This window comes from Corvus hawaiiensis, chromosome 15 (assembly GCF_020740725.1).
Source record: "Corvus hawaiiensis isolate bCorHaw1 chromosome 15, bCorHaw1.pri.cur, whole genome shotgun sequence".
In the NCBI taxonomy this organism is placed as follows: Eukaryota; Metazoa; Chordata; class Aves; order Passeriformes; family Corvidae; genus Corvus; species Corvus hawaiiensis.
Window position 1 is genome coordinate 3,236,554 of NC_063227.1, and position 24,699 is coordinate 3,261,252.

General features: G+C 48.5%; 1 protein-coding gene across 1 annotated transcript; it reads left to right on the plus strand.

Moving 5' to 3' along the window:
- Nucleotides 1-424: 424 nt before the first annotated feature.
- MSX2 (msh homeobox 2) lies at nt 425-6,356 on the plus strand. The gene is made up of 2 exons (XM_048320251.1): nt 425-861; nt 4,428-6,356. The coding sequence occupies exons 1-2, from the start codon at nt 501-503 to the stop codon at nt 4,850-4,852; spliced, it is 786 nt and encodes a 261-aa protein (XP_048176208.1). The 5' UTR covers nt 425-500; the 3' UTR covers nt 4,853-6,356.
- The last annotated feature ends 18,343 nt before the right edge of the window (nt 6,357-24,699 follow it).

Genomic DNA, 24,699 nt, shown 5'->3' on the forward strand with positions numbered 1-24,699 from the left:
GGATGAGCGCGGGGGTCCGCGATGAGCCTGGGGCGCCCGGGGAGGAGCCGAGCAGGCGGCGAGAGGGGGCAGAGCCGCGCTCTTCTGAAGTTCCCTCTTCGCCTCATCATCAGCCTTAATTACCGCGGCGATGTTTTACTTTTTTCCCCGCTCGCTTTGCTCTGATTGCAGCCCTGCGCGGCTCCGGGCCAGGCGCGCTCGGCGGGCGGCCCGAGTGTCATTAACCCCTAATTGGGACCGGGGGGCCGGGCCGGGCCGGGAACTCCCCGCGCGGCACCGCCGCCACCGGGGCCGGCTGGGCCCGCCCCCCGCGCGCTCTCAGCCAATGGGATGACGCCTCTCACGACGTCACGCGGCAGAACGGGCGCTGATTGGTCGGCGGGGCGGCTCCCCCGCTCGCCAAAGGAGGACAGCGGCGGGGAGCCCCAGAGGGGGAAAAGGGGGGCGGCCGGGCCCGCTCCGCCGCACTCGCCGGGCAGCGCCAGCTCCGCCGCACCGCCATGGCTTCCCCTCACAAGGCCAAGGAGGTTTTCTCCTCCGACGAGGAGGGCCCGGCGGCCGGCGCCGAGGAGCACCACAAAGTCAAGGTGTCGAGCCTGCCGTTCAGCGTGGAAGCGCTCATGTCCGACAAGAAGCCTCCCCCCAAGGAGCCGCCGCTGCCCGCGGCCGGCGGCAGCGCCGATGGGGCGGCCGTGGGCACCTCCAGGAACCTGCTGCTGGCGGGCCACGGCTCCCGGGACGCGCACAGCCCGCCCGGGGCGCTTACAAAAACCTTCGACACCGCCTCGGTCAAGTCGGAGAACTCGGAGGACGGCTCGTCCTGGATCCCTTCGGAGGCCGGGAGATATTCCCCGCCGCCAAGTGAGTGCCGAGCGCCCGGGAGCGGCGGGGGCGGGCGGGATGCGCTGCAGCACGGAGATAAATGCTCATAAATCCTGTATTTTACCTTCGGTTTTATATCCTGTATTCCCATCCCTGCAAGTGCTCGAGGTCACGTTGGATGGGGCCCTGAGCAAGCTGCTTTAGTGGAAGGTGTCGCTGCCCATGGAAGGAGATGATTTTAAGGTCCTTTCCAACCTAAAACATTCTGAGATTCCATGGTACTTTTAAAGGTATTCATATGTGTGTGATTTTTAGGTATATTTACATACTTCTTCACATATTTATTACGGTTATATATTTATAGAGTTATATATTTCTATACGTGTATTTCTATACGGTATATAAATATATACCGCCTTCAAAGCCACAGAAAGATCAGAAATCACCAGGGACCAGCTCCCTTTCCCGACTCTCGACCCCCTGGCAGACAGCTCGTCCATTTATGTTATCCCCTTGCAACAACAACTGGAATTTCTCCCTGTTCCCTTCTCCCATCCGCGATGCGCAGCAATCTCTTAAACTCGGGAATTCTCCCTTCCAACCTTGAGCTGGCTCCGCGCTGGCTCCCGGCGCGGGGTTTGTCCCTCCATCAGTTCTAGAGCCTGTCAAAGTTCCCCGAACTGGTCCTGACCCCTTTAGCCCCCGCGATCCCTCCCGACCTCGTCCCCCGCCTTAGGGACACTCGCTCCGGAGGTGACAGGTCACTTCTGAAACCCCTTTGCAGTCCGAGCGGCTCTGAGCCGCGTTTCGCTTTCCGTGCGATTTGGGGGGGAAAAAAAAAAAAAAAGGAAAAAAATTTGCTTTTAAGAAATTAAAAGTTCCAAAACATTCTTCAGGAGAAGGGGAAGGAGCATGCCGGCCGTGCCAGGCTTCCTGCCTTCCCATGGCCGGGAAGCTGCACACCTGTGTCAGGATTTATCCCCTCTCGTCCCAGCATCCCAAACTTGCCTGGTGGAAATTACATACTCTGCTTTATTTAAGTTAGACATTTTACAGACGTGAACTGTCTCACGGAATTTTTTCCTCTATCTACTATTGCAAGAGGAAAGTTTAGTGCTATTACAGCTTTCCTTATTATTTTCTTTTTTAACAATAATTTCGATTTGGCTTTCATCCACTTCCTTTCCTTTATGATAACCCCGAATTAATTTGATTTCTGTCGTGCTTGGAGAGGGCAGGAGGAAGGCATCCCGCCCGTGGCAAGCCCTGTGTAGCTCCAGTTTTTAATTTTCAGGTACCCCAAGTGTGCTGAAAAAAACATGAAAAGAAGCGTGTGCCCCTACTTGGACCCTTTCTCTAAATGTGCCCAAAACCCCAGACTTAGACACGGCCTAATAATCTCCCTCTACATTTTTCCCCTTCGAAATTTCTCTGCTTTCTCTTTGAAAATTTTTCGTTCTTGGGATTGGCAAAATAGTTTTGTAAAGGACTTCAGGAGCTGGAATTCCAGTGACTTCCGAGGGATCTGGGGAGAAAACTGAGGATCAGGGCAGGGAAAATCCTTCGGCCTCGACCATTTTCCTGATTTCCCACCTCGGCAGGAGGCAATGACCGGTTCTCCCGCAGGAAAACTGCCTATCCATGGAGAGCTTTGACATTAAAAACCGCCCCTCGATTTATTGTTATTAATATTAATATTAATATTAATATTAATATTACGGGTGGGATGAGCTGAGGGAAAAGCTGTAAAAGTTAGAATTTTGAGGAACACGGAGAGGGAACCCTCTCCAAATGATGATTTTTTGTCCGGTGTTGGCCAGGAAAAGGAGGATAAAGAGAAAAAACAGTGAAACAAATCAGTGAGGGCTTGGGGACTGGCACGGGATAAACGCAATTCCGGGGGCTGCGGTCCCTGCTGCTTATCAGAGCCTGGCAATCCTTCGAGGGGCTGCGACAGAAGAAGCCTGGGAAGGCTGGGCTGTATCCCGGGGCGAATATTTCCCGGGATTTCATGGGAAAACATGTTCCTGCGGTTTCCCCGTGCGCGGCAGGAGCTGGGACGGGTCGGGCTCACCCGAGAGCAGGGGAAGGTGCTGGGACACGGTGCCAGGGCCATCCCTCCAAACCCTGTCCCTGCTGCGAGCAGCTGAGTCTGGGGAGGGCTTCACTTTGGGAAAAGAAAGGCGCTGGGTTTAAAAATAGCGTGGAACAACGGGCTGAGCGGCAGGGAATTCAGGGTCGGCTTGCTGTAGCTTTAGTTTAATGCAGTTTTAGGAGTGAATCAGCTGTCACGGTGAGCACCTGAATTATTAAACTGCCCTGGTGGGATCGCAGGCCAATATTTGACAAGCTGTTTCCTAAAAAAGCTTTATTTTTGGCTTTCGGTATCCAGAGGAAGAGCAATAAGAGAAGTTTGATTTTTTTCCCGCTGTAACTGTTTTCTCCCTCCCCTTTCTGAACTTTTCAACAATTCCCTTGTGGGATTTTTTTAATTGCATGATACATGCTTAAACAGCTTCTTAGTCTGGTTTATTTTTAAAAATAAAAGAGAAATGAGTCCAGAAAACCCAAAGTGCAAATACTGACAAGCATTTGAAGCAGACACCACAGCGGGAACAAAACTCAGCAGCCTCTTTGGGCAGCCTGGGTGTCACTTGCTGTGTCTGGCCAGGGTGACTTGTCCTGTGCCCCGGGAGTGAGCAAAACACAGCCAAATTACCGAGCTCTTGAAGTCAGCCGCCTGCTTTTTAGTTATTCTTTAGATTGCAAAATTATTAGTGAAGTGCTAAATTAATCTAAAGGCAAGTCAGCGCTCTGCCATCCCAGGAATATTGCCTAACCTGGCTGGGATTTAAGGCAGGAACAAAAGGTGGTGGATTTTCTGGCTTTTATTGGCTACAAAATGCTGAAGTTTTGTCTGGGTTTTGTTTTATTTTTTAATTGGCAAATGTCATAAAAGCAAAATGTTGAATTAAAAGAGCGCTGCTTTCTTGTTTGAGTTTTTGTTAGGGGTTTTTTGTCGTACATGCAAAGACCAAACATAATTAGGGATTTCATGTATGACATTTTTTATACTGGTTGATAATCAGAAAATACTCACTGAAAATCGAAGTTAATAAGCAGAGGAAAAGCTTGATTTGGAAGAAGAAACAGCAAGGAAAAATGTCCCATTAGCAGAACCACTAAAATTGTCAGATCCACTTCTTCAGCTGTCACTTGTTGCGCTTTGTGGGGAAATCCTGGAGCAGGGCTGAGCTCTCCTCTTGCCCTCTGTCCTTTTGGGAATCTCCTGCTTTTGTGGTGTTTGTCCTGTGCTTTATTGGAGTTGTCCTGGTTTGTGTGCTCTAGACCCCTGTGAAGTGGCTCCCAAAGTGACCTGTGAATCCTCTGTCCCTTTTGAAATCGCTGAGGCAAAACTTCCCTTCCCAGCACATCAGCTGAAGTGCTGTGAATTTAAGTTTGGCCAGGAAGACATTTCCCGAGCCCCTTTGCCAAAGGATCCCGTGTTTGGAGGGGATCGCAGGGACACCCACCAGGCACAGCATCCCTGCAGAGCTCCAGGCTGTCCCTGCTGTTGTGATAACCGGCCTTTCCCTTCCTTGCAGGACACCTGAGCCCCACTGCCTGCACCCTGAGGAAGCACAAGACGAACAGGAAGCCCCGAACCCCGTTCACCACTTCCCAGCTGCTGGCTCTGGAGCGCAAGTTCCGCCAGAAGCAGTACCTGTCCATCGCCGAGAGAGCCGAGTTCTCCAGCTCCCTCAACCTCACAGAGACCCAGGTCAAAATCTGGTTCCAGAATCGGAGGGCCAAAGCCAAGAGACTGCAGGAGGCCGAGCTGGAGAAGCTCAAAATGGCAGCGAAGCCCATGTTGCCGTCGGGGTTCAGCCTCCCTTTCCCCATCAACTCCCCCATCCAGGCTGCCTCCCTGTATGGGACATCCTACCCTTTTCACAGACCTGTGCTTCCCATCCCGCCCGTTGGACTCTACGCCACTCCCGTTGGATACAGCATGTACCACTTATCCTAAGAAGATCCGACACAGACTTCCTGGTGGATCCTGTCCAGCCCTGAGAAGGCAGAACCCCAACCAGTACTGGCCATTCCTTCTGCACGCTTCTATCTGGCATCCTGAGTGTCTGGGAGTTTGCTACGGGTTGGGCGTCTCCTGAGAGTGCTCTGAGCACGCAGAGTCTGCTCCTGAAAGCAAAAAAAAAAAAAAAAAAAAGCATAAAAACCAACATAAAAAAAAAAAATTTGATTAAATGTAGGGGTTTCATCCAGTGCACGTAAAACTAGGTTAAAAAAAGAACGGGTGAAAAAGGAATTTTATCATACGGAGGCAGAAATTCCCTGACACCTTCCTGGCCCACCATGGGTTTAAAATAAGAGGGGTGCGTGCCCTTGAGCCACACTCTAAGTTGCCATCACTTCACATGGGGGCAGGGGGGAGGGCAATAAAAAGGTCTAATCCAGGTTTTGTTGTTTGGTTGTTTTTTTAAGGACAGCAGAGCCTGTAGCTAGAGACGTGTAAATAGAAACTAGAGCCGGTGGAGTCTCAGTGAAGTTCAGAGCCAGCAAATCCCTGCATTTCTGGGGAGAGGGCAAAGTTTTGCATCCCGAACCTCGGTGAGATGAGCAGCAGGGCCTCTAAATGTAGAGCCCAGCTTTCCCCACCACGGCTCCTGTAACGCCTTTATGTGTATAAATAGCTTCAGCCTTTGTAAAGCACTGGGAGGGGAGGCGAAGAGCAAGGGAGGGTTCTTAGGCTGGTTTTTATCTCTTCCTATTGGCGTGCTTAGAAATTTTTAGCTGCAGCCAGGTAATCTTGGCTCTGCAATGCTCTTGGAAAGCCAGGAGAGAAGGGAGGAAGACATGGGTTGTTCCCAGAAAGGATTGTTGAACCCTTCTGGGGGATGTTGTGGGGTTTCTATTTGCCACGGCCTGTGTTACACAGAACCCCCCGAGTTTTCTTCCGTTCTAAGGATGCCAATAGGAGTGACTCGTGCTTCAAGCCCTTCTAAAGAGAGATCCGGGTGTCACAATCAGCCCCACGAGCAGGACAGACGGGTGATAGAGACTGTGTGACTTCTCTGTCCCCGTGGGAGCTCTGGCAGCAGCTTCCCCAGGCTTCTCCTTGTAACTCTTGTATTATGTGTATTACTCTTGCTAAAGTTTATGAGGAAGTTACTCCCAAGGCTGTGGAGCACTGAAGTCAGAGTTTCTCCTGGATTTATTTTCTTAGCATGCTGTTGTGGAGGAAAGAAATGAAACAAAAAAAAAAAAATCAGAAAAAAAGGAGAGAAAAAAAAAAGCCACGAGGTTTTGCTGGTTTTGGTTTGTTTTGACCCAGGCATTGATGCTGCCTGGGACCCACTATAGATGAACTTCCTCTCTCCCTTCCCCTCACCCCCGATCTCCCATCATAGGAGAATCCCTTTGAAAGGGATGCCTTGTACAATTTTATATATTTTATTGAAGATTTATTATTTCTTATCTCTTATTTCGAATTAAATTAAAAAAGAAAAAACGTGTTTAATCGTGTGTGGGTCTGTTGGTGTTTGGAGTCCTTTGAAAGGTGCCTTCTCTCTGTGTGTGTTTTGCACCATTGGGTCAAGTTCAAAGGAATGTTTGGGTTGCCTTTGTGATTATTTCCCCTTCCTCGATCTGATTTAAAGCCAAATTTGCAGCGCGGGAAGGTGAATTGCAAGTCAACATTTCAGAGTCAAAAGCCAAAGCTTTTATGAGGTTTCCTTGTTTTTAACAACCGCTTTTAGGCGCCTCTGTTCTTTACAACATCGTGCTCCGCTGATGTTTCCATCACTTTTAGCTCGTGTGCCTTTCCCTTTCCTTGGGAGCTCTCCCCTCGACTCCACCTCAGCTCTGTGTGCTTTAGAGGGAGACGGGTCTCGACTCCCGAAGGATTTGAGGGGGAGTTTGGGACAGGTTAAACCTGGTGGGGGCCCTGCAGTGCTTTAGCTGCATTTCAGGGCCCCAGGGTGCTGCGCTCTCGCAGTTTTGGGGCCAGGCTCAGAGAGCAGGTGCTGGACCACCCTCCCCTGGTGAGGGGGGGCTCGGATAAGGGCACCCGGAGGGACCCTGGCACACCCAGGTGCCACCCCATGGAAATGTTGTCTCAGGAGGGCTGTCGGGGTTCGGAGGGGGTGCGGGTCCGAGGTGTGTTTGCCCCCTGCCCAGCTGTGTTTGCCCCCCCCGGGACTTCTCCCGGGTGCCCTCTCCCCGCTCCGGGCGTGCGGATCCCGCAGGTACCGCGCTCCCGGCACCGCCGCTGGAAGCACCGGGAATTCTCCCGTCCCCCAGGCTCCCAGCCACATCCCGGCTGGCTCAGCATCCCGCCGGATCGGGAAGAAAAGGGTCGGGGAATCAGACACTCGGAGAGCCGGGCTGTGCGAAGGGGCTGCGGGCTTGGGGAGCGCAGGGACTCGCGGAGCTCGCCCTGCTCACCCCTCTCCCTTTCCCGGGAAAACCCCCGGTGACCTCCCCGCTTCGCAGATGTAGGGAACAAAGCTGGGGGAGCCCAATCTCCACGCAAACTCTTCAAATTAGAATTTACCGCCGCATAAAAACGGGAGAAACGCGCTTCTTTCCCGGATTCCCTTTTCCCGAAGCATCATCCCCCTGAATCCAGGGCGAGGCGAAGCCCCCTCGGCCCTGTCCTTGCCTGGCCGGTTGTCCCGAGTGCTTCCTTAGCCGGGCTGGGCTATAAATAAACCAGCGGTGTTTTTTAACCTTCGGTATAAATCAGCTGTGTCAGGGATTACAGCTAAATCTTTTTGCTGGAAATTCTTTGAGCGCAGGAGCTTTGCGTGTGTTATGATAGATCCCTAAATGGATACAGATTTATTGCGGCACACAAGGGTGTTGAAGGAAAAGCTTCCAAATCTCGGTTACAACCTCTGCTCTGGGAAAGGCAAGGAGGGATCTGTGACACCTTCTCGGAGCCTGCGGATGGCATGACAATTCACCCTGCGCCCATTATTAACTTGTTCCAATTAAAGCCTTCAGAAAGGCCGAGTTAATTGAGTATTATATTTTATTAGGAGGGAGGTGTCAAGCTTTACTCATGAGACTTCATCATCGTCCTAATGGGGAGCTGCCCCGCAGGCAGATCTGTAACTGAATAAATTACAGCGAGGCAGGGAAATCAGAATGCTATCATTAAAAGCGATGCACTTACTGAAATTCCTCCCCCACTTTCGCAAGAGGCTGGGGAGGTGTGGCTTTAATTAGTTATTTTAATGCAAAGTTAAATTGTTCCCAAAGTATTTTCTGACACAAAGCAGATGCGATGATTAGAAGTTGAGTGAGACTGAAAGGAGTTGGCATCTGTTCCAGGTACATCTATATATTTTAAATTCCCGATAGAAAGTGAAAAATAATTAGAGCAATAAATAATAAACATTAAAAACAACGCGATAAATTACCCCGATCCTTAAAACCAGGACTTGCTGAGCGGCGGCTCAGGCCAGCCGGGCACAGCGCGGCTCTCCCGGGACTTTCAGTCACCGGGGATGGATTTGTTGACATAAATATTTGGGACTGGGCTTTTCTGCCTCGCTCAGGCCAAGCGTTCATTACCTAAAGCCACGGGCGCTCCGAGCCTGCATTTCATGTTGTCACGTTGCCTTGTCAGAGCCCGGAATTCCTGCGTTTTATGGCGAACGAGGAAAACTGCCTGGCTGCGAGCGGCGTGCCCGGGAGAACGGGGGGATCCCTGTGCTGAGGGCCGGGGGCTGCGGGCACCGAGCGAGCCCCGAGCCACGGGCCGGACGTCGGGAATGAGGACGGGAATGGAGATGGGGATGGGGATGGGGCCGGGCTCCCGACACCTGCCCCGCGAAGCCCACCCGGGGCTGCGGGGGGCTCAGGTGCCCTCCAGACCGGGCAGAGCCCCTCAGCCGCATCCCGGCTCCCAGCCTTGTCCTGACCCTTGGTTCCACCGCCCCGGCGCTTCACACGCACCCCCCACCTCTCCGGAGCGGGGAGCTGGGTATTCCACTCGCACACGAGTGCCACGGACACTCCAATGTCCCTTTCGCGCACACCTGGGGCTCTGCAGGATTTTGGGGGGAGTGCTGGACACGCACTGCAGGAGGAGGGGAGCCCACGGAGGGGATGGATGAGAAAGAACCACCAGAAAGCGCCAAACTCTGGGGCCCTGCGCCTTCGGAAGCGGCCCCAAGCCACGCACTCGTGCCCTGGCTGCACACAAATAGCCAGAGGTTCCGCGGAACAGCCGCTGCGGCTCCACTCCCACCCCCCGAGAGAGAAGTGAGCATTTTGCTCTCTCTAAAGTATATTATTTTCCCCTCTCTGTTTGTCCCCTGTTTAGCATCCCCGAAGACTAACCTGGATCTCTTTATTAAAAAAAAAAAAAAAAAAATTAAAATTATTAAAAGCACCAAAAAATAAAAGTCTCCTCGAACGAATAAACCCCAGCATGTGGCCAGTGTGACTGTGTTCCTCCCGTTCCTACACTCACTATCAGCCACGGAGACGCCAAAATGCCTTTTCCGGGGGTCACTTTTGGAAGTTAACCTACTTTCGGCAGCGCCCACATTCTTGGCGTAGGAAGCCTCTCTCACAAAATAAAAACAAAGAGGTTATTCCAATCTTTTTTTTTTTTTTTTTTTTTTTTTTTCCTTTCCCCTTTTTCCATTCCAGAGCAGAGGGGGCACATTTTTCCAGTGAAAAGCACGGGGGATCTCAGGGAAACTGCACAGCTCATCCCAGCGCTGCGAAACCCAGGAGCCGCCGCTCCACGGTTCACGCTCCTTTTCGCTGCCGCGGGGAAAGGCAGAGGGGGGAAATTTGGGGTCTTTTGTTGTTGTTGTTGTTGAGCTTTTTTATTTTGGTTTGTGTTTGACTCCCCGAGCCCCTCGCTGTGTGTTTCCCACCATAATCCATGAGGCTTTTGGCGGGTGCTACCAGCAGCTCCCAACTGGTTGCACGCAAGGAATAAAAATCTTTCCATCCATTATATTTCAGTCTTTTAACACCCGAGCAATTCTGTCCCTGCTGTTTTAGTGGAAATACCGGTCTATAAAGCTGCAACTGCAGTATATTTTAAAACGCTACCATTTTTAAAGGGGATTGGAATAATTCTGCTTTGCTTGGGAAGAAAAAGTCTCGAGCAATGTATGCGCGATTAAGGTTTTATAACACTGTTCAAGGAAATTAAAAACATTCTGTGATGTTCTTGCTGCAAAGGCAGGTCTCTTTTTTTTGGCAAAATGCTTTGTATATGTATTTCTTAGATTGCTGTGTTTTGAATAAGCAAGAATCTCGTAAAGAGAAAAAACCCCACGTTCCTTAAAATTATGCTCTACCCGTTTTATTAAACTGATTATGCCAGCGTTCAACTCAAAAGTTTGTTTTAAGTAGGAATATTTTCCCAGACGTGTAATGGATTGCTTGAAAACAGAATTCTTTGCTTTTTAATGACCTGTAATGGCCAATTCATTTCGACTGCGCTTATCAAGGTGCTGTGTTAAATAACAAACCGGTTCTTGAAAACAAAAAAGTCATAATGAAAAATAAGCAGTCAGAATAATCTCCCATCTCCGAGCCAAAAAAATGCAATAAAATTAATTTAAGACTGTCAAAACATCAAAGCTGAGAAAAGGAGCTGCTAAAATAATGTCTCTTGATAAGGAAATAATAAAAACACACCAAAAAATGTCTACTCAATAAACTCCACTGGATTTGGGGGTCTGTGCTATATTTTATTTGGTGATGAAAGCACTTTGATGTCACTGTATTCCAAACAATTATTATTATAATTTTAAACAACCTGGTGTTTTCCATTACTAACGGCTTACGCTTTGAAGTTACACCTCATAATTTCTTAAATTAAATAAATCATTTTAAGTTTGCACTGGGAGCCTTTTAATAGCAGAGAAAGGAATATCATTATCTTATTGAGAGGCAATTGCAGTGGCTCCAGTTTGGCTGTAGCTGGGGGCAAAGTGGTGCACTATAACAGACATACTTTATTAGCCTCCCATAACTCTTGAAAGAACATTTTTATATTTTCTTTGATTCCTCCCCTCCCCCTCTTGTTTTAAAGCTGTCCCAACCTTTAATTACTGCCTAATATGAAAAGCATTATTTTTTAATGCTGTGTAATTTACCAGAGGCAATAGGCCAAGTTAACAATTGTTTATTAGGGTTGCTGTTTCACACAGGGCAAAGAATGCTGTTCCAAACCCAACTTTTCATGGGTGGTTGCACTAATTAATACAGTGTCTGAGGCTCCTAGGGGGTTTTTAATATTAAAGCCTATGGGGCGGAACGGTTTTTAGAAGTCCAGCTCCTGCTGACGTTCCTCCTCCCCTCCCCGGTGATTTCTGGGGCTTTCAAGGCTGTTTTGATCCGAGGCAAAAGTCGGCAGCGGGAGGGGAGCGCCCTTGGAGCCGCCCCGGCCCCGCGGTGCCCGGCGGGGGTGGCACCCCCTGCCCCGAGCCCAGCCCGGGGCGCTTCCCCCGAGCCTCCCCCGAGCCTCCCCCTGCCCTGGCTTTGATTTCTTTCCCCCTTCGCTGCAATTCAGGCTGAGGCGGGCGCTGCCGGCGCGGCGGCTCCGGGAGCGCTGCGGGACCCCCGGGGCTGGCACGGCCGGGCTGGACGGACCCCGCACCTCTGGCACTGCCCGTGTGCTCTGGAGTCGGGCAGGAAACCGCTCCGGGCACAGCGGGATGTGCGACTCGGGGGGTGCTGCTCCCGAAAACTCCGCACGGCCGATCCGTGAGCTCTTCCCGGAGCATCAGCGCAGCGCTGCGGTCTCTCCCGAGGCGCTGACCGGCACCTCGGAGCATCCCTGTGCCCCCAATCTCCGTGTCCTCGGTGGGCACTCGGCTGCCCCTGGTGCCCGAGGATGCTGCGGGCAGCGCTGTCCCCGCGCTGGTCACTGCCCGGCCCATCCCCTTCCCAGGGGAGACACGGGACATCCATCAGCTTGATCGATGGGGGTTGCTCACTCCTGTTCTCCCCGCCAGTTTATTTTCTTAAACTACCGGGCAAAAGTGTAATGACGGAGCAGACAAACACCCTAACAAACAGACGACAGCTTTATGGATGGAGCCGCGCTCCGAGGGCTGAGGGGTGTTAAAATCCGGGCTCCGCCGCCTTCAGCCGTTCCTGCTCCAGCTCGGGTCACTTCAGCCTCTTGTAAAAAAAAAAAAAAAAAAAAAAAAGCCAAAAACGAATCAAAACAAAAATCCAGCCTTGGCTGAGTTTTAGAGGAGGAGACACTTACGGATTTATTTTATGGGCTGACCAGGACTGTTCTCCCTGCTCCCTTCGCCGTTAGCTCAGCTCCTTTCCAAATCTAATCTGCTCGGCTCCTTTGCTATTTTTCATGTTGGACCCATGCGTTTCTCCTCTAAGCCTTTCTCCTTTTTGATGTAGCGAGTCAATTGAAGAATGTTGGTCTCGGTTATCAATCACCCAGCTGGGGCTTAAAGGGCTCGGGCTAATCAGATTTAATTGCTCATGTAGCGCCACTCCTGCCCTGGGCCACGACCGACTTGCTCAATTAAACCCCAAATACCTGCAATCAATAAATAAGGAATGACAACACGTTTAAGGGATTTATCCAGCAAAGGAATTGAGCTGGAAAGAGATTACAACAGAAAAAGGCCCTTTTATAATTAAACGTACACCTCTCACGTAGGGAAAAGCTGTGTTTAAGGAAACAAAAAAAAAGGAAGAAGAAAGGAAGAAAAGATTAAAAAGAGATCTTGTTCCCTTTGCAAAGGGGTGATGCGGGCTCTGCCTTCCACGAGGCCATTCCCGATCACTTATTCGCTTATTTCTGGCCCAGGAAAGTCCGGGATCTGCAGGGCCCGCCCCGTGTCCCCTCCCGGACGGACGGGTCTCCTCTTTTCCCATCCTTTCCCAGCAGCCTGCGGCCACTGCCTCAGCTTTCCTCTCAAATCTGTGTTTTCTGTTTAAATCCCCAGGCTAACGGAGTGAGGCATCATCGTTTCTGACGCCGGGAAAATGTTAGTCCTGATTTCCTAAAAAAAAAATAATAAAAAGGGAGGGAGAAGATTTGCTTATGTAGCTTCTTGTTTGGAACACGGTAGTAATTGGCCGAGATAAAATAAAGCTGAATGAGCATAAATAATGGGTTTGGGCATATTTACAATTCCTTTTTTTAATTTTTTTTTTTTTTAAGAACTTCTCTGAAAGTGGCAGATGAAAAAAAAAATCGCAATTAATACCAAAAACACGTTACTTTGGATCATCCAAGCATGCTCTTGTCCACGATTTCCTGACTGGCAGCTGCTGTCTTTTATTGGGATTAAGTTATAAAATCACCCCTTCAGCAGATCTGCCGCCAGAGCTCATGGAAGGAGCACCAAGGGAAAAGGGAGCGGAGGGAGGAGAAGCTGGTGGCCAACCCAGAGGGATCTGGGCACTCCTACTCTGCAGTCCCGCTGCACCCAGGGGAATGTGCTAAAAATTTTGGTTTGCAGGGTTTTGCTCAGCTGAACTGGGGGGCCTTCGTGTCTCAGAGCTCTCTGCACTCCTGGGGGAAACCAACACCACCAAGCTGGGCAGGATCCCAGCAGCGACCAGGGTGAGGTGTTGTTTCATTCCCCTAATCCCAGGATCCCAAAGGTGGAGCTGGAACCACCACACCACCCAACCCAGCAGCTCTGGGCAGGATCTGAGCTGGGTGAACAGGTCAGGGGGAATTGTCCACCTGGGGAATTGCTCTCCCTCTGCACGTCCCATCCACTGGAAGCTCAGCTCTGAGCTTTGCTGCAGTTAAACCTGGCTGCTGGTGGCTCAGCAGGGCTCATCCCCTGCCCTGGGGGATGCTGGCAGGACACTGGGGCCGTGCTGGTTTCCCGTGGCTCCCACTGGGATCCAGCCTGTCCCCAATGCAAACCTGCCAGCAACGGTGCCACTCCAGAGCCGTGTTTGGTGGCTGCTCTGTAAGACAATCTTTGTGGGAAGTGAAGGTAAAAATCTTCATAGAAGTCAAGGTGTTGATTAAAAAAACTCCTCAGCTGTCAAGGGAATATTTCTGTAAGGACTTCTGTTTGTTTGTTCCTTAGCTTGGTTTCCTAAGGAAGCCAGGATTATATGATCAAACTGTTACAGCCTTTTGAACTCGTGGGCCAACTCCAATCAAAATTGACAAGGGGGCAGAGGTCTCAGAAATAATCAGGTTGCTGTGATTTTCCTGAAGATAGACTGCTGGATAGCAGGGAGACAGGTCCTGTTAAATCCCTGCTAAGGCTGTAACCAGAGCTCAGCTCTTAAACACCAGAGAAGCTAAATGGGAGTGAGCACAACATCCCAAATATCCCAGCAGCTTTTACCTTGGCTCCCAGAGACCAGCAGCTGTGAGACACAAGGACCAAAGGTAACGTGGTTTGTGCTTGAGAGAATTCTTATTGGTTGCATTTATTCATCTTTGCCACTTTCTGGACCAATCTGCCCTCTGACTTGGAGAGCAGCAGAACACTGAAGGGTGGATTAAGGCACTGGCAGAGTTTTTGGAACAGTTCCCACGTTGTGGGCTAGCATCATCCACGGCAGCAACAGCACAAACACCTCCAGGGTCTTTGGAGGAAGCCTGAGGCTTGGTCCTGGCCCAGGAGTTTGGGGGATGAGTGGTCCATGAGTATGCAGAACAGAGCTTTGCTCTCACTGCTGTCTGTGTTCTCTCTCTGAGTGGAAAGCCACGTTGTGTTTTTAACAGATTGACCCAAACTCTCTCAAGTAGAGAGGAGGAGAAGAATGAAAATCCTCCCAGGTTCTTTGATGAGTCTCAAAGCAGGCTCTAGATATTTTTCAAAGTGGTCAAATAGATCAAGGAACAAATGAAACAGTTTTATTTAAATTCTGAACCTCAAGCTTTGCCTGTGACTCTCAGTCTAGCCTGAAAAGCCGATCTATTAATTCCCGTTTGACACAACAAATATCCAGCTGGACGCTGCATGGCATCCTTGATTCTGAGGTTGGGATGCGCTGCCACAATTCCACGTTTAGGCAGAGGATGCCAGTGGGAAGGGGGGTGGCACTGGGCAAAGAGACCCATCCCTGGGAGACATGTGACTTCCTAATTCAGAGAGAATCATCCTGCACTGCTCCAAGAGAAATGAGGCCTTCCCTGACAAGCCCAGTGTGGAATGAGACATTTCCTCCCTGCTGGTGCCAAGTCCAACTGGGCCAGTTTGGAATCAGCCACGTTGCCAGCTCAGGGCTGTGTCAGAATCTGAGCTGTCATTTATTAAAATAAATGGGTTTGTTGTCATTGAAAAGGCTCCCAAACACAACAGATTTTGTGAGCCTGGACAAAACTTAGGTCTTACAGTGCCCTGGGGAGAGAAGGTTTTTTATTCCATGTCATTGCTCTGTTAACTGTGAAGCCTAAGGAAGGATTTCACCAGCCACAGGTGTTCAGGAGCTGAAGAATCTCATGGAATGGCACCTCCCTTTAGCATCAGACACAGCCAAATTGGGCATAAACAAAAGGAAAACTTAGGAAAAATAGAACAAGGGAAAACAAACACGACTGGATTCCTTCCAGCTGCCTACACGTACCCCAGCAATCCCTTCTGGCAGATCCTTTTTTCTTCTCAGATCAGATCATTACCCTTATTTTAAGATTTTTGCCCTTTGAGGTGGGTGGGGAAAGGGAAGGAGAAGGGGTGAAAACAGGGAATGCCATGAAAATCTGTTGTAGGCAAGACTGGAATAATCTAAGAGCATTGCAAATGCAGAGCAATGTATGGGATGAGACAGATGGAAATGCCACGTGGAGTTAGCCAAGGGCTGGCCCCACCAGAACATACAGAAATTGGAGTGGGAACAAGTTTGTGAAGGAATAACAATGGCCAAAGATCAAATTGCACAGTGTGAAGGGGAGTCACCCACGAACTTAAACATAAAATTTCCCCTCAGTTCCTGAACTAGCCGATTTATACCTGATTTCTCTCCTCCAGGCCATACCAGCAAGAAATCCTGGATATATTACAGCCAGTGTTGGTACATTCTAACGTGGACTTCACGCATGTTCGTGTGTGATGAGGTAAGGCCCAATCCTCCCTCTAGTTTTGATCCTAAACTGGGAACTGTGAGAGCACACCACCTGCAGAGTGCTGGGTTTATGTTCCATGTCTCTGACTGAGAGATTTTGCATGTTTTAGGAGAGAAGAAACTCTCCATAAAGCTGTTTCCCAGCAAAATTTGGTCTGTCCAGAACAGCAAGAACATAAAGAACAGCTACTGGGAAGCACCACGTGCTGATGTCATCATAGAGGAAAAAATGTCTGCTTAGAAATCCCAATCCACTCTCTTTAAGGGATGTAATTTACTTTTGGGAGCTGGAAGCATGTTTTCTGCTCTGTAGGAGGACAGATCCCTGGAATAAAGTCAGGAGGAATGAGGCTCTTGTATTCCTCTAAGCTCTGGGGATCTCACTTATCAGCAGCCTGTCTGAGGGACCAGGTGGCTCTTTCCCATCTTGGGAATAACAGCAAGGTGGATTCCAGCCCCAGTTCCCATGAGCTGCTCAAGCCTAGGAAATCAAATCCATTACCAGGGAGAGGTGGAAACACTGGGCTGATTTTCAGTGGGGTCTTGGTCTTGCCCTGCCCTCCCTTCTGCCCTCGGAGCTTCCAGGCTCAGCGATGGAGCTGCTGGGAGACGTTACAGCCTCCAGCCGTCTGCCCCACCCCGCTCCCAAAATTTGGCAGGAGGCAACGAGTGTCTGAGCCTCAGCTGCTGCAGCTCACGGGCTGGCTCATCACTGCGAGCTGGGGGGAACACCAGAAGTCGATGAAGCATCGCCTCCAGGAGGGAAAGCACCAGAGGGAGACTCGAGTTGAGTTGTCTCCTTTGGTGTTTTTAAGAGAAAGGATCTCTGTGTGTGTACATTTGCTTTGCTCTTTGTGAATTTAAATACTTTAACCTGGAGAAATGCAAAGGGATTTTTACTCATCCAGGCCTTCAGCTGGTGTTACTGAGCTTTTCTTCCTGCTGTCACAAGAGCGTGGAGTCGCTGGGGGCTGCTAAAATGGCACTGGCGCAGGATATCAAACATTCCTGATGTGGAATTCTCTGGACTGATGTGACTGTGCTTTACGGCAAAAGACAAAAGAGGTGATAGAAATGACCAGTGGACCACTGATTTCTCTTTGTCATTTCTCAGAGAGCATCCTCCTACCCCAGACTGAGCTCTTTTGGACTAGATTTTAAGGTATTATCAGCCAAGTGACAGAGATAGATGCAGCAGAAAGGAAAGAATATCTTCTTTTTCCAGAAGGCAGCCCAAGCACAAAAAGAATAAAGAGTTCAGCCCAGTCCCATGGAAATCTCTGGCAGAGTCCCATCAGCTCAGTCCTTGCTGGGCTGAACCTTTTGATGGCCAAGCAGACATGCAGGGACTGTCAGTGTGCAAGTTCCTGCATCCTACTGCATCTGAAGAAAACCTCATCTCTTTGCTTCCATTTACTTTCTCCAGAGATTTACCAGCTGAAAAGCTGCTGTGAGCCCTCACATTAATTAGAGCTCACTGCTTTTGCTGTAATATGCACCAGCACAACACCAAACCCTAATAATCCAAACAAAAATCAGACTGTGGCATAAAATACAATCTCTCTCTGGTGTCTGAGGAGAGCTATCAATTCAGGGCCTCAATCTGGTTCTGCCTGAAGTCAACAGCAAAGCTATTAATAATGGCAGGATCAAGTCAGTTCACAAATTTGCCAAATTCCCCATCATTAGTGTGAATTAATGAGATCCTACTGGAGCTGCCTGTTGGCTGTGGGTGAAACGGAACACGCCTGGCAGCACATCAGCGGCAGGGGGGAGGCTGGGGAGGAGCAGGAGTGCTTTGGGGGGAGGGAGATGAGCAAATGGAAGAGTCCTAATGCAGTCCAGATGGAAAAAATTGACCCTGACTTCACCAGGCAGGCAATGGCCATAGCCAAGCTGTTTCCTAGTGAGGAGGAAAACGAGAGAGGCTCAAGTAGCAGATGAGAAGTCAGCTCAGATAAAATAAGACAGCCATTCCCTTTGCCCCCCAAATGATCTTTTGCCCAAAACATGAAGAAAAATGTGTGTTTTCCTGCCCCTTCTCAAAGCTGTCCCGTGGTTTTCCTCCTCTTGCTTGCTTTAAAGCTCCTAGAGGCAGCAGTGCCAGTGCATGGAGCGGAAGGCTGTGCTCACTCTCACAGCCAGTCCCATCCAGAACTAAAATTAAAACGAAAATCTCATGAAGAAAACAGCTCTGTGAGATTTACAGTGCCAAGAGGGTCATATAAAGTTTGGAAAAGCATCCAAAGAGATGTCAAATGGAACTTAATTGAGCTTGGCTGTCATCACTAAATAGGACACATCACTTTGAGCTTAATGGATCCTGCCAAGTCTAACAACAGATATTGTTGCTGTGTTCCTTGAGCTGGTGATGGGGGTTTAGCTGTCCATGAGTCACTGGGATCACAATTATTGCCTGAAAAGAATGTGCAAGGAGGAAAGGATGTTCTTGTCTGCCCCTCTGTCTGCTTTTGGTGCCATTGCAGAGACAAAGCCAGGCTAATGCTGCACTGAGATCCTTCAATGGCAGCAGCCCTGTAGAAGCAATTGGGGAAATCAGAAAATTTGCTCGTTGGAAATCTGGTTTATTTGTGGTGGAGGCAAATGCAGACATGTCCATTTGGGGCAGTTGGGAAGCCTGAAATTAATGGCTCAAATGAAAGGCATGGAGCACACGAACAAACCTGTTTCGTTTCGTTTGGGGGTGTGATGACAGTGGTGCAGCAGCCTTGATAACACCCTTGCCCTATTCAGAAAGGACTTTGGGAGCATCCAGTTCTGAGCTGGGTGCTCATTATTGACCAGTAAAATCCCAGGGGTTATTTTTGCAGCCTCTTTGGTCAGGAATCCTCTGTGCTTCAGGCTTCTGGGCAGAAGTCCCCTCCTGAGCCAGGCCTTACATCAAACCAGCTTCCAGCAGGGTGGGAGCTGTGCAGTGGATGTAGAGATGAATTTTGCAGCCCCCAAAGGCAGCTCAGCCCCCTCAGCAACTCCCACTGGTGACATCAGAGCCACGGCCACAGCGAGCCAAAGGGGAAACAGCACTTGGGAATATTTCCTGATGGCGAAATACCAATAAAAAATGGACTGTGATAATCCTCTCCTAACCAAATACTGACTGCCTGGGCTGAGCTCAGCGAGAGAAAACCTGCATAAATATGATCCAGACCCACCAAATCTTGAAATACTCATTGTATTCCCTTGAAAGTACCAGGGACTGATCAGCCATGCCAAGGATAAGCAAACACACTCTTTTCCAGTTGTCCCATATTACAGAGCATTAATTATCTTACAGTAAAACAGTGGAGCAGGATGAGATACCTAACTGAGAATCTCACCTATTATTTTAAGCATCTAATTTGTACATCTGTGCCTGTAGCCATCAGAGTACCCTTGTTTGTTTGAATCGTTAGTCAAAAGAAAACCTGTTAATTTTATCAGGATTTTAAAAGGTGTCATTAAATGTCCTCTACTTAAAGGAAAAAAAAAGAAAGGAAAAAAGTCTCTGCAGGCGATGAGCTGCTCTCCCAGAGATAAGAAATGCTTCACATACACAATCCCTTTACTTTGTAGTTCACTTCTAATGGGCAGTTTGGTGAAAGGTACTTTCCAACATGCATTTAAATCGATCCATTCAGAAGATAAGTAAAGTGCAGCTGTTCATTAAAGCCAGCACTTCATGTGGTGCTGGAACGTATACTTAACCAGGAAATGCTACTGTAGGTTCTCAGTGTTTGGGGTTTTTTTTCCCCTCTGAAATGTAGAAAACCTTGTGATTCATCATCATTTACAGAAGTGGCTGAAAATTACAGGCCAACCACGGCAGCAGAGCAGGAGGTGCTTGGGGAAGTGAACACCCCAAGATCACAGCGAGTGTTTTCCACACAGCTCCCCTTGCTTGTTGCTCCTTTTGATCATTGTTTACAACACAAGCTCTCTTTCAGAGGAAACAAAGCTCCTGCAGTGATGTTATTGTGCAGCCTGTGTGCTGTAGCAAAATTAAAAACTTTCTAGGAAGGGTTAAAGTCAGGGCCAAACACCCAAGTGGAGCTTTGAGCACACACGGATCCCCAGAAAGCCAGAACTCCCCCCTGCTTCTTCAAACTCTGCAAGTGCCACAGGGAATTCACACATGCTGAATTCTGCAGTCATTTTTGGGTTTAGTCCCATTTTCATACTCATGGAAACTCTCCCCATCGTGCCCTGAATGGGATGCTCAGCTTCCTGATAGGACTTTTGGGGCAAATCAGACAGGTTCTCTACGCCAAGAAAGAGATGCTCCCTCTTGCCTTACAAAATCCAGCACGCGTCAGTGTCCTCAGAGGTGATGTAACACGTCTGGGGAGATGATGTGAGGGAAAGGAAACATTTTTCAAGTTATTCAAACTTGAAATCTTGATCTTCACGACAGCAAAGACCAATTTGTCCCACAGGAAGAGCCAGGCACTGAGCTCTACCTTGGGAACAAGCTGAGCGCTGCTCAGGCCCTTTAGGATGTGGGGATCACAGCCCCATGGCACAAACCTGATTTTATGGCAAAACCCCCTCAATGGGAGGTGCAGCAATGCTGTGGATACCCCAGCACAGGACTGGGACTGTGCCTGTGCAGGAGGACAAAAATGAGTGTGTGGGCTCCCAGCAGAGGCCAGGAAGGATCTCAGCCCCCAAACAGAAACTCCACAATTTCTTTGCTATTTCTTTCCCCTCCCAACAACATTAACAGCAGTTATTTGTGCTTCTGTGGAAGGTCCAGTCCTTTCACCTCTCTTTCCCAAGGCACAGGGGGGTGTCACGTTCTGGGAGGTGCAAATATTGATTTGCCTGGTAACTCTGGGTTTATTCCATGCCAGAACGCATAAGCTTGAGCTTTTGTTCAGAGCTTCAATCAAACCTGGGCATTTTACAGATAATTTAACGTTTTGGAAACCCCCAATTTTTCATGGTGTTAGGAGTTAAACCAGACTCATTTCAAACCATACCATATTCATTTGAAGGATATCTCTGAGAAAGAAGTGGGGTTTGTCTTGCCTTGTAAGCTTCCTTCTAAAGTTTTCAACATTTTTGTTTCTTGACCTTGAAATACCCTAAGAATCAAAGCAAAACAAAGTCTTTCTGAGGATACTTCAGCATTTCCTATTCCCCGTTGAAGAGAAAATATGCAGAGACAGAACAAATATGGGAAGTCAGTGAGAGAAAACCAAAACAAGAAAAAAAAAGTCAACCAAATTCCTATGGAACCTTTAAGAGGTGTTGGGTGCCAATTCTGGGTAGAGATGGCTCCAGCCCAAAACGTTACAGACTGCTCTGAATGAGGTTTTCATCAGCCAGACTTTGGCGTGGGCTCACAGCTGCCCTGTGTTCTGTGCAGCCTCCAAAACAAGAACCCGGTCTCTGAACAACCCCAGGCTGCTGGGGGTGGCTGCAAGGTCAGGGGAAGATCCCAGCTAGGCTCTATCACAGGTGTCTCATACAAGATGAAGGTCCATGCTGAGTCCATGCTTCACCCTCCCTGATTCACCTATTTTCTTAATAACAATGAATCAGTGAAAAGGAAACTTGCTGAGAAGAAAGCCCTTCATTTCTGCTGTTGGGTTATTAATGCTGCTGTCTGGAGAACAACCTAGAGAATCTCCACAGCCACCAGTTCTGTGTGACTTTCCTACCAGGAATGAATAATTCTGTGTGCAGACATTGTCTGTATTCATCTCGCTTTTTCTGGCTGAGTTTTGAATGTTTAAGGAGGTGCAGAGCTGGAGAAAAGATTCTACATTGCATTCGGGTTGCATTTAATCTGGCCACAATCCCCCACAAGTACAGCTCTGCCTCAGACAGCAGCAGTGGAGACCAGGGCAGAGCCCACAGCTGACATTTATGGGAATCATTTGCCCTGCAGAAAATAGGATTAGCAATGCAATCCCAGAATTAGGGAGGCATGTACGAACCCACAATGTTCATGGCGGGGAAAACCCCTCTGGTTCATCTGCAGCTCTGAAAATGATGAAGTTTAGGAGAACAATTGGGTGATGCAAGAGCAAATCTGGAGAGATCAGGGTGTCTGGGGCGAGGGAGAGAGAACAGCAAAGTCTTGTTCCTCAGTGAGACTTTCCTGCTACAGTTTGGCCAACAATTTGGGCAGGACACTGAGGAGAGAAAGGACAGATTGCACTGTCTGAGGCTGTGAGAAATTTCTTTGCCTGAGCATTTAATGACATGAAACTCCACTGGAGCTGGAGTTTTGTTGTGAATTTTAAGTAAGCCTCGGTTGACAGGTTCACTGTGATCTACAGAGTCTGACTGAGATGGTTCTGTGATTTTAGTGAGTTTTGGTCTCAACAACACTGAAGGTTCACCACGAGGACAGCACAGGCGAGGAAGGAAGAAGAGAAAGAAAAGACAACTCCCAGTTACCCCTTGCTCATTGAGGAGAATCAAACTGCTTTGCCCAATTTTGCTTTCCAAGTACCAGCTTAGCCCTAATTACTGCATCTTTTGTAGGCTCACTGGCCTTTTGTCACTTTGTTCTTCACCACAGTCCACCAAAAGTCCCAGCAGTTACTACTGGATGGAAAAAAATCACGTGAGGAGCAATGAAGAAGGAATAAATAGACTGGAAATCAAAAGGCTTCCTTTGGTTCCAGTAAACCATGATTACCATGAGCCCTCATGCCAATTAAAACATCAGGCAGAGTATCAGCCACACCTCAGCTGGAGGGATATAATGTTATTAACAAGATTTTTGCCATCACCTGTAGATCATGTTTATTCCCTTTAAAGCTGCTCCATCGTCTGCTCCGTTCAGGATAAACTCCGAGAGCTTTGGCTCCATAAAATGCCAGCAGCAGGTGATAAATAGACTGAACACTTGGTCCCAGGAATGATCCCTTCCATCCCTTCACATTCTGGGCCAAGCCTGCTCCTGCCTGTTTGCATCTGTAATTGATTGTGGGAGCTGTTAATCATAGGTGCCTGTGATAAAGGTTAGACATCTCTTTGATTCAAGGATGCTATTAAGGAATTAGGCAGCAGCAGGGTAAGAGTTTGTCTCTGCAATTAATTGCTGCCAGAGTTTTGCAATCCTGGATCGAGTCGTGGTGCAAAAATCAAAGACTGGCTTAAAAAAACCCCAACAACAACAACAAGAAGCCCCAGCTCCTGGGTGCTGTGCTCTACTCATAGTCCACGTGCTGGTGGAGGCCATGGAGATTCCTGTTCCATGGGTGCAATTTGGGGAACAAATGCTCAGCGCCTGTTTCAGCTCCTGAGCGCTGCTACTGGAGCTTGTACAGGATCCGATGGAAAACGGATAAGGTAACCAGCAGGATAATTAGATTTCCCTCCAAGTTACACTCCAACAAGGACTGGGAGTGACTTCACTCACTGCTAGCTTTGGTCCCATTATGGTTAGGATTCTGACAAGAATTGCCTTATCCTATTAAAATTCTCATAAATTTGGACTCTTGTTCTAGTCAGAAGACATCCCTCAGGCCTGGCATTTCCTCGTTTCTTAGAAGCTGGTATTAAGGATGTTTGGGCTGAATTTGTTTTGGGGTCAAAAGCAGGGTGAATAAAATGTCAGAAGAAACCATTTTTGAGTCTTCAGAGGTGGCTTTCCATCTGGAATTAAACTCCAGGAACTGGACTGGCACCTACTTTGGTTGTAAATGAGAGGTAAAACAAAACCCTTCCCCAGGTGCCCTTGGTTGTTTAAAGCTCTTCTGATGTTTCTCATGTAAAGCATTACATGCAGCAAGACAAGACGACTCTAATTCAGGCAATTACTTTTCACTTAGGCCAAGCTCCTCCCAGTTACTTAAAGTGAATTTTCAGACTGGAAGGTCTCTGAGGCAGGAGATTGCAGCAATAGTGGGAACTAATTTAATATGAGTTTTCTCACGTCTTGTGCTGGTTTTTATACAAGGTGGCTGCCATTAACCAACTATTACCTTCCACCCCAGAAATAGATGCATTCCAGCCCAATATAAAATAATTTGGCTTTTTTTGCAGAGTTCATTGAAATCAAATCCTAACATGTAATGCTGCTGTTGTTCTTGTTATGGGAAATGATCCTGCCCTTTGAATGCCTTCTCTTCCCTCTGGGGACGTTGCCATCAAGGTGACTGTACCTGCTCCCAGCACCAGCTTGAGAGCAGTGGGGAAAATGGAACACAGAGGTTTCCAAATTCCATTCTGGTGTCTCGCTGCCAAGGGAGCCTGCCGAGCTCAATTCAAGGGCTAATCCATGACCATCACTCCACTTCAATAATTGCAGAACATTAATGAGTCTGTTTCCTTATTACAGAGCTCAAAATAAGAGCATTGGCATTCCGATTTAGCAGGGAACTTTTAAAGTCTTAGCCCAAGGATTGTAAGAGGAATGGATTTTTTTTTTTTTTAATTAACTTTGCATTCAAAACTTGTGTTAAACCATCTGTTCTCATGCAAGGGGTGAGGGAGGGGGACCATAGCCACAGATTTTCATCAGCGAGCTGTTAAATTAGTCCCTTTACTTCACAGAGCTTGTTTTATTCAATCTGCCTTTATTAAGAACACAGGTTTGATTCTGCAAAGAACAAATTCTTCTGGTTCTTTAAGGAAAATGGTTTTAAGCAGGGTTTTATTAGGTTGCATTACTGGATAAGCGATACAACATGTTACCAGCGTGAATCATCTGATTTAGAGTGACAAGAAAGGAACTTAAAAAATACCCAGAGCCAAAACATTGCCTGGCAAGGGCTGACAGGGCCAGATTGGATCTACTTCTGCAAAGTTTTGCTGTTGCAATTGGTAGTAAATGTCTAG

Bases quoted from the DNA above. Each gene is read 5' to 3' on its own strand.
- MSX2 (XM_048320251.1), top strand. From the start codon at position 501: ATGGCTTCCCCTCACAAGGCCAAGGAGGTTTTCTCCTCCGACGAGGAG. The intron at 862-4,427 runs GTGAGTGCCGAG...CCTTCCTTGCAG, and splicing joins GAGATATTCCCCGCCGCCAA to GACACCTGAGCCCCACTGCC.